General features: G+C 52.3%; 1 protein-coding gene across 1 annotated transcript in view; it reads right to left on the bottom strand.

Moving 5' to 3' along the window:
• The window catches only part of LOC140395888 (uncharacterized), a 145885-nt gene that overhangs the window by 87336 nt on the left and 39628 nt on the right, over positions 1–18921 (bottom strand). Inside the window, exon 2 of the mRNA XM_072483958.1 lies at positions 4206–4314. Coding sequence (XP_072340059.1) covers positions 4206–4308 — 103 coding nt within the window. The 5' untranslated portion in view covers positions 4309–4314. The remainder of the gene's footprint in view (positions 1–4205; positions 4315–18921) is intronic.

Genomic DNA, 18921 nt, shown 5'->3' on the forward strand with positions numbered 1-18921 from the left:
CAGTGTGGTGTAACCGAGGGATATGGAGACCAGAACTGTGCACAGTACTCCCAGTGTGGTCTAACCGAGGGATTTGGAGACCAGAACTGTGCACAGTGCTCCCAGTGTGGTCTAACCGAGGAATATGGAGACCAGAACGGTGCACAGTGCTCCCAGTGTGGTATAACTGAGGGATATGGAGACCAGAACTGTGCCCAGTGCTCCCAGTGTGGTCTAACCAAGGGATATGGAGACCAGATCTGTGCCCAGTGCTCCCAGTGTGGTCTAACCAAGGGATATGGAGACCAGAACTGTGCACAGTGCTCCCAGTGTGGTCTAACTGAGGGATATGGAGACCAGAACTGTGCACAGTGCTCCCAGTGTGGTCTAACCGAGGGATACGGAGACCAGAACTGTGCACAGCGGTCCCAGTGTCGTCTAACCAATGGATATGGAGACCAGAACTGTGCACAGTGCTCTCAGTGTGGTCTAACCGAGGGATATGGAGACCAGAACTGTGCACAGTGCTCCCAGTGTGGTCTAACCGAGGGATATGGAGACCAGAACTGTGCACAGTGCTCCCAGTGTGGTGTAACTGAGAGATATGGAGACCAGAACTGTGCACAGTGCTCCCAGTGTGGTCTAACTGAGGGATATGGAGACCAGAACTGTGCACAGTGCTCCCAGTGTGGTCTAACCAAGGGATATGGAGACCAGAATTGTGCACAGTGCTCCCAGTGTGGTCTAACTGAGGGATATGGAGACCACAACTGTGCACAGTGCTCTCAGTGTGCTCTAACCGAGGGATATGGAGACCAGAACTGTGCACAGTGCTCCCAGTGTGGTCTAACCAAGGGATATGGAGACCAGAACTATGCACAGTGCTCCCAGTGTGGTGTAACCGAGGGATATGGAGACCAGAACTGTGCACAGTACTCCCAGTGTGGTCTAACCGAGGGATTTGGAGACCAGAACTGTGCACAGTGCTCCCAGTGTGGTCTAACCGAGGAATATGGAGACCAGAACGGTGCACAGTGCTCCCAGTGTGGTATAACTGAGGGATATGGAGACCAGAACTGTGCCCAGTGCTCCCAGTGTGGTCTAACCAAGGGATATGGAGACCAGATCTGTGCCCAGTGCTCCCAGTGTGGTCTAACCAAGGGATATGGAGACCAGAACTGTGCACAGTGCTCCCAGTGTGGTCTAACTGAGGGATATGGAGACCAGAACTGTGCACAGTGCTCCCAGTGTGGTCTAACCGAGGGATACGGAGACCAGAACTGTGCACAGCGGTCCCAGTGTCGTCTAACCAATGGATATGGAGACCAGAACTGTGCACAGTGCTCTCAGTGTGGTCTAACCGAGGGATATGGAGACCAGAACTGTGCACAGTGCTCCCAGTGTGGTCTAACCGAGGGATATGGAGACCAGAACTGTGCACAGTGCTCCCAGTGTGGTGTAACTGAGAGATATGGAGACCAGAACTGTGCACAGTGCTCCCAGTGTGGTCTAACTGAGGGATATGGAGACCAGAACTGTGCACAGTGCTCCCAGTGTGGTCTAACCAAGGGATATGGAGACCAGAATTGTGCACAGTGCTCCCAGTGTGGTCTAACTGAGGGATATGGAGACCACAACTGTGCACAGTGCTCTCAGTGTGCTCTAACCGAGGGATATGGAGACCAGAACTGTGCACAGTGCTCCCAGTGTGGTCTAACCAAGGGATATGGAGACCAGAACTATGCCCAGTGCTCCCAGTGTGGTCTAACTGTGGGATATGGAGACCAGAACTATGCACAGTGCTCCCAGTGTGGTCTAACTGAGGGATATGGAGACCAGAACTGTGCACAGTACTCCCAGTGTGGTCTAACCGAGGGATACGGAGACCAGAACTGTGCACAGCGCTCCCAGTGTGGTCTAACCGAGGGATATGGAGACCAGAACTGTGCACAGTGCTCCCAGTGTGGTCTAACCGAGGGATATGGAGACCAGAACTGTGCACAGTGCTCCCAGTGTGGTGTAACTGAGAGATATGGAGACCAGAACTGTGCACAGTGCTCCCAGTGTGGTCTAACTGAGGAATATGGAGACCAGAACTGTGCACAGTGCTCCCAGTGCGGTCTAACCGAGGGATATGGAGACCAGAACTATGCACAGTGCTCCCAGTGTGGTCTAACTGAGGGATATGGAGACCAGAACTGGGCACAGTCCTCTCAGTGTCGTCTAACCGAGGGATATGGAGACCAGAACTGTGCACAGTGCTCCCAGTGTGGTCTAACCCAGGGATATGGAGAGCAGAACTGTGCACAGTGCTCCCAGTGTGGTCTAACTGAGGGATATGGAGACCAGAACTGTGCACTGTCCTCTCAGTGTGGTCTAACCGAGGGATATGGAGACCAGAACTGTGCACAGTGCTCCCAGTGTGGTCTAACCGAGGGATATGGAGACCAGAACTATGCACAGTACTCCCAGTGTGGTCTAACCGAGGGATTTGGAGACCAGAACTGTGCACAGTGCTCCCAGTGTGGTCTAACCGAGGAATATGGAGACCAGAACGGTGCACAGTGCTCCCAGTGTGGTATAACTGAGGGATATGGAGACCAGAACTGTGCCCAGTGCTCCCAGTGTGGTCTAACCAAGGGATATGGAGACCAGAACTGTGCACAGTGCTCCCAGTGTGCTCTAACCGAGGGATTTGGAGACCAGAACTGTGCACAGTGCTCCCAGTGTGGTCTAACCAAGGGATATGGAGACCAGAACTATGCACAGTGCTCCCAGTGTGGTCTAACTGAGGGATATGGAGACCAGAACTATGCACAGTGCTCCCAGTGTGGTCTAACCGAGGGATATGGAGACCAGAACTGTGCAGTGCTCCCAGTGTGGTCTAACTGAGCGATATGGAGACCAGAACTGTGCCCAGTGCTCCCAGTGTGGTCTAACCAAGGGATATGGAGACCAGAACTGTGCACAGTGCTCCCAGTGTGGTCTAACTGAGGGATATGGAGACCAGAACTGTGCACAGTGCTCCCAGTGTGGTCTAACCGAGGGATACGGAGACCAGAACTGTGCACAGCGCTCCCAGTGTGGTCTAACCAATGGATATGGAGACCAGAAATGTGCACAGTGCTCCCAGTGTGGTCTAACTGAGGGATATGGAGACCAGAACTGTGCACAGTGCTCCCAGTGTGGTCTAACTGAGGGATATGGAGACCAGAACTGTGCACAGTGCTCCCAGTGCGGTCTAACCGAGGGATATGGAGACCAGAACTATGTACAGTGCTCCCAGTGTGGTCTAACTGAGGGATATGGAGACCAGAACTGTGCACAGTGCTCCCAGTGTGGTCTAACCGAGGGATATGGAGACCAGAACTGTGCACAGTGCTCCCAGTGTGGTCTAACTGAGGGATATGGAGACCAGAACTGTGCACAGTGCTCCCAGTGTCGTCGAACTGAGGGATATGGAGACCAGAACTGTGCACAGTGCTCCCAGTGTCGTCTAACTGAGGGATATGGAGACCAGAACTGTGCACAGTGCTCCCAGTGTGGTCTAACTGAGGGATATGGAGACCAGAACTGTGCACAGTGCTCCCAGTGTCGTCTAACTGAGGGATATGGAGACCAGAACTGTGCACAGTGCTCCCAGTGTGGTCTAACTGAGGGATATGGAGACCAGAACTGTGCACAGTGCTCCCAGTGTGGTCTAACTGAGGGATATGGAGACCAGAACTGTGCACAGTGCTCCCAGTGCGGTCTAACTGAGGGATATGGAGACCAGAACTATGCACAGTGCTCCCAGTGCAGTCTAACCGAGGGATATGGAGACCAGGGGCGAAATTCTCCCTATATGGCGCTATGTCCGCCGACCGGCGCCCAAAACGGCGCCAATCAGACGGGCATCGCGCCGCCCCAAAGGTGCGGAATGCTCCACATCTTTGGGGGCCGAGCCCCAACATTGAGGGGCTAGGCCGACGCCGGAGGAATTTCCGCCCCGCCAGCTGGCGCAGAAATGGCATGTCGAGCGGCGCATGCGCGGGAGCGTCAGCGGCCGCTGACGGCATTCCCGCGCATGCGCAGTGGAGGGAGTCTCTTCCGCCTCCGCCATGGTGGAGATCGTGGCGGAGGCGGAAGGGAAAGAGTGCCCCCACGGCACAGGCCCAGCACTGCGCACAGTGCGCCAGATTTGGTGGAATGGAGGACAAAAAAGGAATCAATGGCGACATACTTACTGGGTGCGGCATTTCGACATTTCATACACATAACTGCGACCATCCACATGGGAAGAATAAACATCAGCATCCAACAAATTCCGATGGCTGTTGTGTATTCCATTCAGATCTGCAAAACAACACAGAAACTCAGATACAGAGTAAAGCTCCCTCTACACTGTCCGCATCAAACACTCCCAGGACAGGTACAGCACGGGGTTAGATACAGAGTAAAGCTCCCTCTACACTGTCCGCATCAAATACGCCCAGGACAGGTACAGCATGGGGTTAGATACAGAGTAAAGCTCCCTCTACACTGTCCCCATCAAACACTCCCAGGACAGGTACAGCACGGGATTAGATACAGAGTTAAGCTCCCTCTACACAGTCCGCATCAAACACTCCCAGGACAGGTACAGCACGGGGTTAGATACAGAGTAAACCTCCCTCTACACTATCCGCATCAAACACTCCCAGGACAGGTACAGCACGGGGTTAGATACAGAGTAAAGCTCCCTCTACACTGTCCGCATCAAACACTCCCAGGACAGGTACAGCACGGGGTTAGATACAGAGTAAAGCTCCCTCTACACTGTCCCCATCAAACACTCCCAGGACAGGGACAGCACGGGGTTAGATACAGAGTAAAGCTCCCTCTACACTGTCCGCATCAAACACTCCCAGGACAGGTACAGCACGGGGTTAGATACAGAGTAAAGCTCCCTCTACACTGTCCCCATCAAACACTCCCAGGACAGGTACAGCACGGGGTTAGATACAGAGTTAAGCTCCCTCTACACTGTCCGCATCAAACACTCCCAGGACAGATACAGCACGGGGTTAGATACAGAGTAAAGCTCCCTCTACACTGTCCGCATCAAACACTCCCGGGACAGGTACAGCACAGGGTTAAATACAGAGTAAAGCTCCCTCTACACTGTCCGCATCAAACACTCCCAGGACAGGTACAGCACGGGGTTAGATACAGAGTAAAGCTCCCTCTACACTGTCCGCATCAAACACTCCCAGGACAGGTACAGCACGGGGTTAGATACAGAGTAAAGCTCCCTCTACACTGTCCCCATCAAACACTCCCAGGACAGGTACAGCACGGGGTTAGATACAGAGTTAAGCTCCCTCTACACTGTCCGCATCAAACACTCCCAGGACAGATACAGCACGGGGTTAGATACAGAGTAAAGCTCCCTCTACACTGTCCGCATCAAACACTCCCGGGACAGGTACAGCACAGGGTTAAATACAGAGTAAAGCTCCCTCTACACTGTCCGCATCAAACACTCCCAGGACAGGTACAGCACGGGGTTAGATACAGAGTAAAGCTCCCTCTACACTGTCCCCATCAAACACTCCCAGGACAGGTACAGCACGGGGTTAGATACAGAGTTAAGCTCCCTCTACACTGTCCCCATCAAACACTCCCAGGACAGGTACAGCACGGGGTTAGATACAGAGTAAAGCTCCCTCTACACTGTCCCCATCAAACACTCCCAGGACAGGTACAGCACGGGTTTAGATACAGAGTAAAGCTCCCTCTACAGTGTCCCCATCAAACACTCCCAGGACAGGTACAGCACAGGGTTAGAGACAGAGTAAAGCTCCCTCTGCACTGTCCCCATCAAACACTCCCAGGACAGGTACAGCACGGGGTTAGATACAGAGTAAAGCTCCCTCTACACTGTCCCCATCAAACACTCCCAGGACAGGTACAGCACGGGGTTAGATACAGAGTAAAGCTCCCTCTACACTGTCCCCATCAAACACTCCCAGGACAGGTACAGCACGGGGTTAGATACAGAGTAAAGCTCCCTCTACACTGTCCCCATCAAACACTCCCAGGACACGTACAGCACGGGTTTAGATACAGAGTAAAGCTCCCTCTACACTGTCCCCATCAAACACTCCCAGGACAGGTACAGCACGGGGTTAGATACAGAGTAAAGCTCCCTCTACACTGTCCCCATCAAACACTCCCAGGACAGGTACAGCACGGGGTTAGATACAGAGTAAAGCTCCCTCTACACTGTCCCCATCAAACACTCCCAGGACAGGCACAGCACGGGGTTAGATACAGAGTAAAGCTCCCTCTACACTGTCCCCATCAAACACTCCCAGGACAGGCACAGCACGGGGTTAGATACAGAGTAAAGCTCCCTCTACACTGTCCCCATCAAACACTCCCAGGACAGGTACAGCACGAGGTTAGATACAGAGTAAAGCTCCCTCTACACTGTCCCCATCAAACACTCCCAGGACAGGTACAGCACGGGGTTAGATACAGAGTAAAGCTCCCGCTACACTGTCCCCATCAAACACTCCCAGGACAGGGGCAGCACGGGGTTAGATACAGAGTAAAGCTCCCTCTACACTGTCCCCATCAAGACTCCCAGGACAGGTACAGCACGGGGTTAGATACAGAGTAAAGCTCCCTCTACACTGTCCCCATCAAACACTCCCAGGACAGGGACAGCATGGGGTTAGATACAGAGTAAAGCTCCCTCGACACTGTCCCCATCAAACACTCCCAGGACAGGTAGAGCATGGGGTTAGATACAGAGTAAAGCTCCCTCTACACTGTCCCCATCAAACACTCCCAGGACAGGTACAGCACGGGGTTAGATACAGAGTAAAGCTCCCTCTACACTGTCCCCATCAAACACTCCCAGGACAGGTACAGCACGGGTTTAGATACAGAGTAAAGCTCCCTCTACACTGTCCCCATCAAACACTCCCAGGACAGGTACAGCACGTGTTTAGATACAGAGTAAAGCTCCCTCTGCACTGTCCCCATCAAACACTCCCAGGACAGGTACAGCACGGGGTTAGATAGAGAGTAAAGCTTCCTCTACACTGTCCCCATCAAACACTCCCAGGACAGGTACAGCACGGGGTTAGATACAGAGTAAAGCTCCCTCTACACTGTCCCCATCAAACACTCCCAGGACAGGTACAGCACAGGGTTAGATACAGAGTAAAGCTCCCTCGACATTGTCCCCATCAAACACTCCCAGGACAGGTACAGCACGGGGTTAGATACAGAGTAAAGCTCCCTCTACACTGTCCCCATGATACACTCACAGGACAGGTACAGCACGGGTTAGATACAGAGTAAAGCTTCCTCTACACTGTCGCCCATCAAACACTCCCAGGACAGGTACAGCACGGGGTTAGATACAGAGTAAAGCTCCCTCTCCACTGTCCCCAGCAAACACTCCCAGGACAGGTACAGCACGGGGTTAGATACAGAGTAAAGCTCCCTCTACACTGTCCCCATCAAACACTCCCAGGACAGGTACAGCACGGGTTTAGATACAGAGTAAAGCTCCCTCTGCACTGTCCCCATCAAACACTCCCAGGACAGGTACAGCACGGGGTTAGATATAGAGTAAAGCTCCCTCTACACTGTCCCCATCAAACACTCCCAGGACAGGTACAGCACGGGTTTAGATACAGAGTAAAGCTCCCTCTGCACTGTCCCCATCAAACACTCCCAGGACAGGTACAGCACGGGGTTAGATAGAGAGTAAAGCTTCCTCTACACTGTCCCCATCAAACACTCCCAGGACAGGTACAGCACGGGGTTAGATACAGAGTAAAGCTCCCTCTACACTGTCCCCATCAAACACTCCCAGGACAGGTACAGCACAGGGTTCGATACAGAGTAAAGCTCCCTCTACACTGTTCCCATCAAATACTCCCAGGACAGGTACAGCACGGGGTTAGATACAGAGTAAAGCTCCCTCTACACTGTCCGCATCAAACACACCCAGGACAGGTACAGCACGGGGTTAGATACAGAGTAAAGCTCCCTCTACACTGTCCCCATCAAACACTCCCAGGACAGGTACAGCACGGGGTTAGATACAGAGTAAAGCTCCCTCTACGCTGTCCGCATCAAACACCCCCAGGACAGGTACATCACGGGGTTAGATACAGAGTAAAGCTCCCTCTACACTGCCCGCATCAAACACTCCCAGGACAGGTACAGCACGGGGTTAGATACAGAGTAAAGCTCCCTCTACACTGTCCCCATCAAACACTCCCAGGACAGGCACAGCACGGGGTTAGATACAGAGTAAAGCTCCCTCTACACTGTCCCCATCAAACACTCCCAGGACAGGCACAGCACGGGGTTAGATACAGAGTAAAGCTCCCTCTACACTGTCCCCATCAAACACTCCCAGGACAGGTACAGCACGAGGTTAGATACAGAGTAAAGCTCCCTCTACACTGTCCCCATCAAACACTCCCAGGACAGGTACAGCACGGGGTTAGATACAGAGTAAAGCTCCCGCTACACTGTCCCCATCAAACACTCCCAGGACAGGGGCAGCACGGGGTTAGATACAGAGTAAAGCTCCCTCTACACTGTCCCCATCAAGACTCCCAGGACAGGTACAGCACGGGGTTAGATACAGAGTAAAGCTCCCTCTACACTGTCCCCATCAAACACTCCCAGGACAGGGACAGCATGGGGTTAGATACAGAGTAAAGCTCCCTCGACATTGTCCCCATCAAACACTCCCAGGACAGGTAGAGCATGGGGTTAGATACAGAGTAAAGCTCCCTCTACACTGTCCCCATCAAACACTCCCAGGACAGGTACAGCACGGGGTTAGATACAGAGTAAAGCTCCCTCTACACTGTCCCCATCAAACACTCCCAGGACAGGTACAGCACGGGGTTAGATACAGAGTAAAGCTCCCTCTACATTGTCCCCATCAAACACTCCCAGGACAGGTACAGCACGGGGTTAGATACAGAGTAAAGCTCCCTCTACACTGTCCCCATGATACACTCACAGGACAGGTACAGCACGGGTTAGATACAGAGTAAAGCTTCCTCTACACTGTCGCCCATCAAACATTCCCAGGACAGGTACAGCACGGGGTTAGATACAGAGTAAAGCTCCCTCTCCACTGTCCCCAGCAAACACTCCCAGGACAGGTACAGCACGGGGTTAGATACAGAGTAAAGCTCCCTCTACACTGTCCCCATCAAACACTCCCAGGACAGGTACAGCACGGGTTTAGATACAGAGTAAAGCTCCCTCTGCACTGTCCCCATCAAACACTCCCAGGACAGGTACAGCACGGGTTTAGATACAGAGTAAAGCTCCCTCTGCACTGTCCCCATCAAACACTCCCAGGACAGGTACAGCACGGGTTTAGATACAGAGTAAAGCTCCCTCTACACTGTCCCCATCAAACACTCCCAGGACAGGTACAGCACGGGTTTAGATACAGAGTAAAGCTCCCTCTGCACTGTCCCCATCAAACACTCCCAGGACAGGTACAGCACGGGGTTAGATAGAGAGTAAAGCTTCCTCTACACTGTCCCCATCAAACACTCCCAGGACAGGTACAGCACGGGGTTAGATACAGAGTAAAGCTCCCTCTACACTGTCCCCATCAAACACTCCCAGGACAGGTACAGCACAGGGTTAGATACAGAGTAAAGCTCCCTCGACATTGTCCCCATCAAACACTCCCAGGACAGGTACAGCACGGGGTTAGATACAGAGTAAAGCTCCCTCTACACTGTCCCCATGATACACTCACAGGACAGGTACAGCACGGGTTAGATACAGAGTAAAGCTTCCTCTACACTGTCGCCCATCAAACACTCCCAGGACAGGTACAGCACGGGGTTAGATACAGAGTAGAGCTCCCTCTCCACTGTCCCCAGCAAACACTCCCAGGACAGGTACAGCACGGGGTTAGATACAGAGTAAAGCTCCCTCTACACTGTCCCCATCAAACACTCCCAGGACAGGTACAGCACGGGTTTAGATACAGAGTAAAGCTCCCTCTGCACTGTCCCCATCAAACACTCCCAGGACAGGTACAGCACGGGGTTAGATATAGAGTAAAGCTCCCTCTACACTGTCCCCATCAAACACTCCCAGGACAGGTACAGCACGGGTTTAGATACAGAGTAAAGCTCCCTCTGCACTGTCCCCATCAAACACTCCCAGGACAGGTACAGCACGGGGTTAGATAGAGAGTAAAGCTTCCTCTACACTGTCCCCATCAAACACTCCCAGGACAGGTACAGCACGGGGTTAGATACAGAGTAAAGCTCCCTCTACACTGTCCGCATCAAACACTCCCAGGACTAGTACAGCACGGGGTTAAATACAGAGTAAAGCTCCCTCTACACTGTCCCCATCAAACACTCCCAGGACAGGTACAGCACAGGGTTCGATACAGAGTAAAGCTCCCTCTACACTGTTCCCATCAAATACTCCCAGGACAGGTACAGCACGGGGTTAGATACAGAGTAAAGCTCCCTCTACACTGTCCGCATCAAACACACCCAGGACAGGTACAGCACGGGGTTAGATACAGAGTAAAGCTCCCTTTACACTGTCCCCATCAAACACTCCCAGGACAGGTACAGCACGGGGTTAGATACAGAGTAAAGCTCCCTCTACACTGTCCGCATCAAACACCCCCAGGACAGGTACATCACGGGGTTAGATACAGAGTAAAGCTCCCTCTACACTGCCCGCATCAAACACTCCCAGGACAGGTACAGCACGGGGTTAGATACAGAGTAAAGCTCCCTCTACACTGTCCCCATCAAACACTCCCAGGACAGGTACAGCACAGGGTTAGATACAGAGTAAAGCTCCCTCTACACTGTCCGCATCAAACACTCCCAGGACAGGTACAGCACGGGGTTAGATACAGAGTAAAGCTCCCTCGACACTGTCCCCATCAAACACTCCCAGGACAGGTACAGCACGGGGTTAGATACAGAGTAAAGCTCCCTCTACACTGTCCCCATCAAACACTCCCAGGACAGGTACAGCACGGGTTTAGATACAGAGTAAAGCTCCCTCTGCACTGTCCCCATCAAACACTCCCAGGACAGGTACAGCACGGGGTTAGATAGAGAGTAAAGCTTCCTCTACACTGTCCCCATCAAACACTCCCAGGACAGGTACAGCACGGGGTTAGATACAGAGTAAAGCTCCCTCTACACTGTCCCCATCAAACACTCCCAGGACAGGTACAGCACAGGGTTAGATACAGAGTAAAGCTCCCTCGACATTGTCCCCATCAAACACTCCCAGGACAGGTACAGCACGGGGTTAGATACAGAGTAAAGCTCCCTCTACACTGTCCCCATGATACACTCACAGGACAGGTACAGCACGGGTTAGATACAGAGTAAAGCTTCCTCTACACTGTCGCCCATCAAACACTCCCAGGACAGGTACAGCACGGGGTTAGATACAGAGTAAAGCTCCCTCTCCACTGTCCCCAGCAAACACTCCCAGGACAGGTACAGCACGGGGTTAGATACAGAGTAAAGCTCCCTCTACACTGTCCCCATCAAACACTCCCAGGACAGGTACAGCACGGGTTTAGATACAGAGTAAAGCTCCCTCTGCACTGTCCCCATCAAACACTCCCAGGACAGGTACAGCACGGGGTTAGATATAGAGTAAAGCTCCCTCTACACTGTCCCCATCAAACACTCCCAGGACAGGTACAGCACGGGTTTAGATACAGAGTAAAGCTCCCTCTGCACTGTCCCCATCAAACACTCCCAGGACAGGTACAGCACGGGGTTAGATAGAGAGTAAAGCTTCCTCTACACTGTCCCCATCAAACACTCCCAGGACAGGTACAGCACGGGGTTAGATACAGAGTAAAGCTCCCTCTACACTGTCCGCATCAAACACTCCCAGGACTAGTACAGCACGGGGTTAAATACAGAGTAAAGCTCCCTCTACACTGTCCCCATCAAACACTCCCAGGACAGGTACAGCACAGGGTTCGATACAGAGTAAAGCTCCCTCTACACTGTTCCCATCAAATACTCCCAGGACAGGTACAGCACGGGGTTAGATACAGAGTAAAGCTCCCTCTACACTGTCCGCATCAAACACACCCAGGACAGGTACAGCACGGGGTTAGATACAGAGTAAAGCTCCCTCTACACTGTCCCCATCAAACACTCCCAGGACAGGTACAGCACGGGGTTAGATACAGAGTAAAGCTCCCTCTACACTGTCCGCATCAAACACCCCCAGGACAGGTACATCACGGGGTTAGATACAGAGTAAAGCTCCCTCTACACTGCCCGCATCAAACACTCCCAGGACAGGTACAGCACGGGGTTAGATACAGAGTAAAGCTCCCTCTACACTGTCCCCATCAAACACTCCCAGGACAGGTACAGCACAGGGTTAGATACAGAGTAAAGCTCCCTCTACACTGTCCGCATCAAACACTCCCAGGACAGGTACAGCACGGGGTTAGATACAGAGTAAAGCTCCCTCGACACTGTCCCCATCAAACACTCCCAGGACAGGTACAGCACGGGGTTAGATACAGAGTAAAGCTTCCTCTACACTGTCCCCATCAAACACTCCCAGGACAGGTACAGCACGGGGTTAGATACAGAGTAAAGCTCCCTCTACACTGTCCCCATCAAACACTCCCAGGACAGGTACAGCACAGGGTTAGATACAGAGTAAAGCTCCCTCGACATTGTCCCCATCAAACACTCCCAGGACAGGTACAGCACGGGGTTAGATACAGAGTAAAGCTCCCTCTACACTGTCCCCATGATACACTCACAGGACAGGTACAGCACGGGTTAGATACAGAGTAAAGCTTCCTCTACACTGTCGCCCATCAAACACTCCCAGGACAGGTACAGCACGGGGTTAGATACAGAGTAAAGCTCCCTCTCCACTGTCCCCAGCAAACACTCCCAGGACAGGTACAGCACGGGGTTAGATACAGAGTAAAGCTCCCTCTACACTGTCCCCATCAAACACTCCCAGGACAGGTACAGCACGGGTTTAGATACAGAGTAAAGCTCCCTCTGCACTGTCCCCATCAAACACTCCCAGGACAGGTACAGCACGGGGTTAGATATAGAGTAAAGCTCCCTCTACACTGTCCCCATCAAACACTCCCAGGACAGGTACAGCACGGGTTTAGATACAGAGTAAAGCTCCCTCTGCACTGTCCCCATCAAACACTCCCAGGACAGGTACAGCACGGGGTTAGATAGAGAGTAAAGCTTCCTCTACACTGTCCCCATCAAACACTCCCAGGACAGGTACAGCACGGGGTTAGATACAGAGTAAAGCTCCCTCTACACTGTCCGCATCAAACACTCCCAGGACTAGTACAGCACGGGGTTAAATACAGAGTAAAGCTCCCTCTACACTGTCCCCATCAAACACTCCCAGGACAGGTACAGCACAGGGTTCGATACAGAGTAAAGCTCCCTCTACACTGTTCCCATCAAATACTCCCAGGACAGGTACAGCACGGGGTTAGATACAGAGTAAAGCTCCCTCTACACTGTCCGCATCAAACACACCCAGGACAGGTACAGCACGGGGTTAGATACAGAGTAAAGCTCCCTCTACACTGTCCCCATCAAACACTCCCAGGACAGGTACAGCACGGGGTTAGATACAGAGTAAAGCTCCCTCTACACTGTCCGCATCAAACACCCCCAGGACAGGTACATCACGGGGTTAGATACAGAGTAAAGCTCCCTCTACACTGCCCGCATCAAACACTCCCAGGACAGGTACAGCACGGGGTTAGATACAGAGTAAAGCTCCCTCTACACTGTCCCCATCAAACACTCCCAGGACAGGTACAGCACAGGGTTAGATACAGAGTAAAGCTCCCTCTACACTGTCCGCATCAAACACTCCCAGGACAGGTACAGCACGGGGTTAGATACAGAGTAAAGCTCCCTCGACACTGTCCCCATCAAACACTCCCAGGACAGGTACAGCACGGGGTTAGATACAGAGTAAAGCTCCCTCGACACTGTCCACATCAAATACTGCCAGGGCAGATACAGCACGGGGTTAGATACAGAGTAAAGCTCCCTCTTCACTGTCCGCATCAAACACTCCCAGGACAGGCACAGCACGGGGTTAGATACAGAGTAAAGCTCCCTCAACACTGTCCCCATCAAATACTCCCAGGACAGATACAGTACGGGGTTAGATACAGAGTAATGCTCCCTCGACCCGTCCCCATCAAACACTCCCAGAACAGGTACAGCATGGGGTTAGATGCAGAGTAAAACTCCCTCTGCACTGTCCCCATCAAACACTCCCAGGACAGGTACAGCACGGGTTTAGATACAGAGTAAAGCTCCCTCTGCACTGTCCCCATCAAACACTCCCAGGACAGGTACAGCACGGGGTTAGATACAGAGTAAAGCTCCCTCTACACTGTCCCCATCAAACACTCCCAGGACAGGTACAGCACGGGTTTAGATACAGAGTAAAGCTCCCTCTGCACTGTCCCCATCAAACACTCCCAGGACAGGTACAGCACGGGGTTAGATAGAGAGTAAAGCTTCCTCTACACTGTCCCCATCAAACACTCCCAGGACAGGTACAGCACGGGGTTAGATACAGAGTAAAGGTCCCTCTACACTGTCCCCATGATACACTCACAGGACAGGTACAGCACGGGTTAGATACAGAGTAAAGCTTCCTCTACACTGTCGCCCATCAAACACTCCCAGGACAGGTACAGCACGGGGTTAGATACAGAGTAAAGCTCCCTCTCCACTGTCCCCAGCAAACACTCCCAGGACAGGTACAGCACGGGGTTAGATACAGAGTAAAGCTCCCTCTACACTGTCCCCATCAAACACTCCCAGGACAGGTACAGCACGGGTTTAGATACAGAGTAAAGCTCCCTCTGCACTGTCCCCATCAAACACTCCCAGGACAGGTACAGCACGGGGTTAGATACAGAGTAAAGCTCCCTCTACACTGTCCCCATCAAACACTCCCAGGACAGGTACAGCACGGGTTTAGATACAGAGTAAAGCTCCCTCTGCACTGTCCCCATCAAACACTCCCAGGACAGGTACAGCACGGGGTTAGATAGAGAGTAAAGCTTCCTCTACACTGTCCCCATCAAACACTCCCAGGACTAGTACAGCACGGGGTTAAATACAGAGTAAAGCTCCCTCTACACTGTCCCCATCAAACACTCCCAGGACAGGTACAGCACAGGGTTAGATACAGAGTAAAGCTCCCTCTACACTGTTCCCATCAAATACTCCCAGGACAGGTACAGCACGGGGTTAGATACAGAGTAAAGCTCCCTCTACACTGTCCGCATCAAACACACCCAGGACAGGTACAGCACGGGGTTAGATACAGAGTAAAGCTCCCTCTACACTGTCCCCATCAAACACTCCCAGGACAGGTACAGCACGGGGTTAGATACAGAGTAAAGCTCCCTCTACACTGTCCGCATCAAACACCCCCAGGACAGGTACATCACGGGGTTAGATACAGAGTAAAGCTCCCTCTACACTGCCCGCATCAAACACTCCCAGGACAGGTACAGCACGGGGTTAGATACAGAGTAAAGCTCCCTCTACACTGTCCCCATCAAACACTCCCAGGACAGGTACAGCACACGGTTAGATACAGAGTAAAGCTCCCTCTACACTGTCCGCATCAAACACTCCCAGGACAGGTACAGCACGGGGTTAGATACAGAGTAAAGCTCCCTCGACACTGTCCCCATCAAACACTCCCAGGACAGGTACAGCACGGGGTTAGATACAGAGTAAAGCTCCCTCGACACTGTCCCCATCAAATACTGCCAGGGCAGATACAGCACGGGGTTAGATACAGAGTAAAGCTCCCTCTTCACTGTCCGCATCAAACACTCTCAGGACAGGTACAGCACGGGGTTACGTACAGAGTAAAGCTCCCTCAACACTGTCCCCATCAAATACTCCCAGGACAGATACAGCACGGGGTTAGATACAGAGTAAAGCTCCCTCGACCCGTCCCCATCAAACACTCCCAGAACAGGTACAGCATGGGGTTAGATGCAGAGTAAAACTCCCTCTACACTGTCCCCATCAAACACTCTCAGGACAGGTACAGCACGGGGTTAGATTCAGAGTAAAGCTCCCTCTACACTGTCCCCATCAAACACTCCCAGGACAGGTACAGCACGGGGTTAGATACAGAGTAAAGCTCCCTCCACACTGTCCCCATCAAACACTCCCAGGACAGGTACTGCACCTGGTTAGATATAGAGTAAAGCTCCCACTACACTGTCCTCATCAAACACTCCCAGGACAGGTACAGCACAGGGTTAGATACAGAGTAAAGCTCTCTCTGCACTGTCCCCATCAAACATTCCCAGGACAGGTACAGCACGGGGTTAGATACAGAGTAAAGCTCCCTCTACACTGTCCCCATCAAACACTCCCAGGACAGGTACAGCACGGGGTTAGATACAGAGTAAAGTTCCCTCTACACTGTCCCCATCAAACACTCCCAGGACAGGTACAGCACGGGGTTAGATACAGAGTAAAGTTCCCTCTACACTGTCCCCATCACACTTCGAGGACAGGTACAGCACGGTGTTAGATACAGAGTAAAGCTCCCTCTACACTGTCCCCGTCAAACACTCCCAGGACAGGTACAGCACGGGGTTAGATACAGAGTTAAGCTCCCTCTACACTGTCCCCATCAAACACTCCCAGGACAGGTACAGCACGGGGTTAGATACAGAGTAAAGCTCCCTCTACACTGACCCCATCAAACACTCCCAGGACAGGTACAGCACGGGGTTAGATACAGAGTAAAGCTCCCTCTACACTGTCCCCGTCAAACACTCCCAGGACAGGTACAGCACGGGGTTAGATACAGAGTTAAGCTCCCTCTACACTGTCCCCATCAAACACTCCCAGGACAGGTACAGCACGGGGTTAGATACAGAGTAAAGCTCCCTCTACACTGACCCCATCAAACACTCCCAGGACAGGTACAGCACGGGGTTAGATACAGAGTAAAGCTCCCTCTACACTGACCCCATCAAACACTCCCAGGGCAGGTACAGCACGGGGTTAGATACAGAGTAAAGCTCCCTCTACACTGACCCCATCAAACACTCCCAGGACAGGTACAGCACGGGGTTAGATACAGAGTAAAGCTCCCTCTACACTGACCCCATCAAACACTCCCAGGACAGGTACAGCACGGGGTTAGATACAGAGTAAAGCTCCCTCTACACTGACCCCATCAAACACTCCCAGGACAGGTACAGCACAGGGTTAGATACAGAGTAAAGCTCCCTCTGCACTGACCCCATCAAACACTCCCAGGACAGGTACAGCACGGGGTTAGATACAGAGTAAAGCTCCCTCTACACTGTTCCCATCAAACACTCCCAGGACAGGTACAGCACGGGGTTAGATACAGAGTAAAGCTCCCTCTACACTGACCCCATCAAACACTCCCAGGACAGGTACAGCACGGCGTTAGATACAGAGTAAAGCTCCCTCTACACTGACCCCATCAATCACTCCCAGGACAGGTACAGCACGGGGTTAGATACAGAGTAAAGCTCCCTCTACACTGTCCCTATCAAACACTCCCAGGACAGGTACAGCACGGGGTTAGATACAGAGTTAAGCTCCCTCTACACTGTCCCCATCAAACATTCCCAGGACAGGTACAGCACGGGGTTAGATACAGATTAAAGCTTCCTCTACACTGTCCCCATCAAACACTCCCAGGACAGGTACAGCACGGGTTTAGACACAGAGTAAATCTTCCTCTACACTGTCCCCATCAAACACTCCCAGGACTGGTACAGCACGGGGTTCGATACAGAGTTAAGCTCCCTCTACATTGTCCCCATCAAACACTCCCAGGACAGGTACAGCACGGGTTTAGATACAGAGTAAAGCTTCCTCTACACTGTCCCTATCAAACACTCCCAGGACAGGTACAGCACGGGGTTAGATACAGAGTTAAGCTCCCTCTACAATGTCCCCATCAAACACTCCCAGGACATGTACAGCACGGGGTTAGATACAGAGTTAAGCTCCCTCTACACTGTCCCTTTATTCCTTTAATTTGTTCTTCACTAAAAGTTAGATTCTTTCCTAAAAAGGTAGATTCTCTCAGAGACCAAATGTATAACCCAGTGAGCCATTTCAAAGACTCCACCTTTACCTCCTTGAAACCACTGATTTTTAACCCTTTGGTGTGTGCAAGCGCGGGTTCAGGATATTTAGAAGGATTAATTATTACCCTTTGGGATTCCAGAGAAGAAGCACCGAGCAAACGTGTCGCAAAAGAGAAAAGCGTGTTTTCCAAGCGAGTGAGGTAACCTGCCTCGGCATTCCGGGTAGACAACAAAGGCCCACTCCCCAGGGAAGAGAAAAGTCAAGGCTATCGGGAAGCAGCACCATCCCACAAAACGAAGCAGAATTGAAACCTTTCCTGGGACTGGTCAACTCCTAAAGGATGGTCATCCCGAACTTGGCCTCCTTGCCATTGCCGTTACATCGGCTGTTGGTGAAATACCAGAAATGGCCTTGGGGGGGCGCCACGAGCGGAGGGCGTTGAAAGGGTGAAAACGGCAGCTGCCACCGTCCCAATTGCTGATCCTAAGGAGCTCAGAGCGGCCTGCGACGCCGCCCGCTGTGGAGTCGGGGCGGCGCACCCCCATCGTTGGAAAGACAGCACAGAAAGACCGCTTGCCTACGCATCGAGGACTCTCTCGGAGGCAGAGCGACGCCACTCGCAGATCGAGAAGGAAGGTTTGCCGGTCGCATTCGGCATAATTCACCAGTAGGTCTATCGCAGATATTCTGTGATAGGGACAGGCCCACAAACCTTTATCGGGCCTTCAGACAGAATATAGGCCAACCCCCCCTATCACCT

The sequence above is a fragment of the Scyliorhinus torazame genome, chromosome 19 (genome assembly GCF_047496885.1).
Source record: "Scyliorhinus torazame isolate Kashiwa2021f chromosome 19, sScyTor2.1, whole genome shotgun sequence".
Taxonomy (NCBI): Eukaryota; Metazoa; Chordata; class Chondrichthyes; order Carcharhiniformes; family Scyliorhinidae; genus Scyliorhinus; species Scyliorhinus torazame.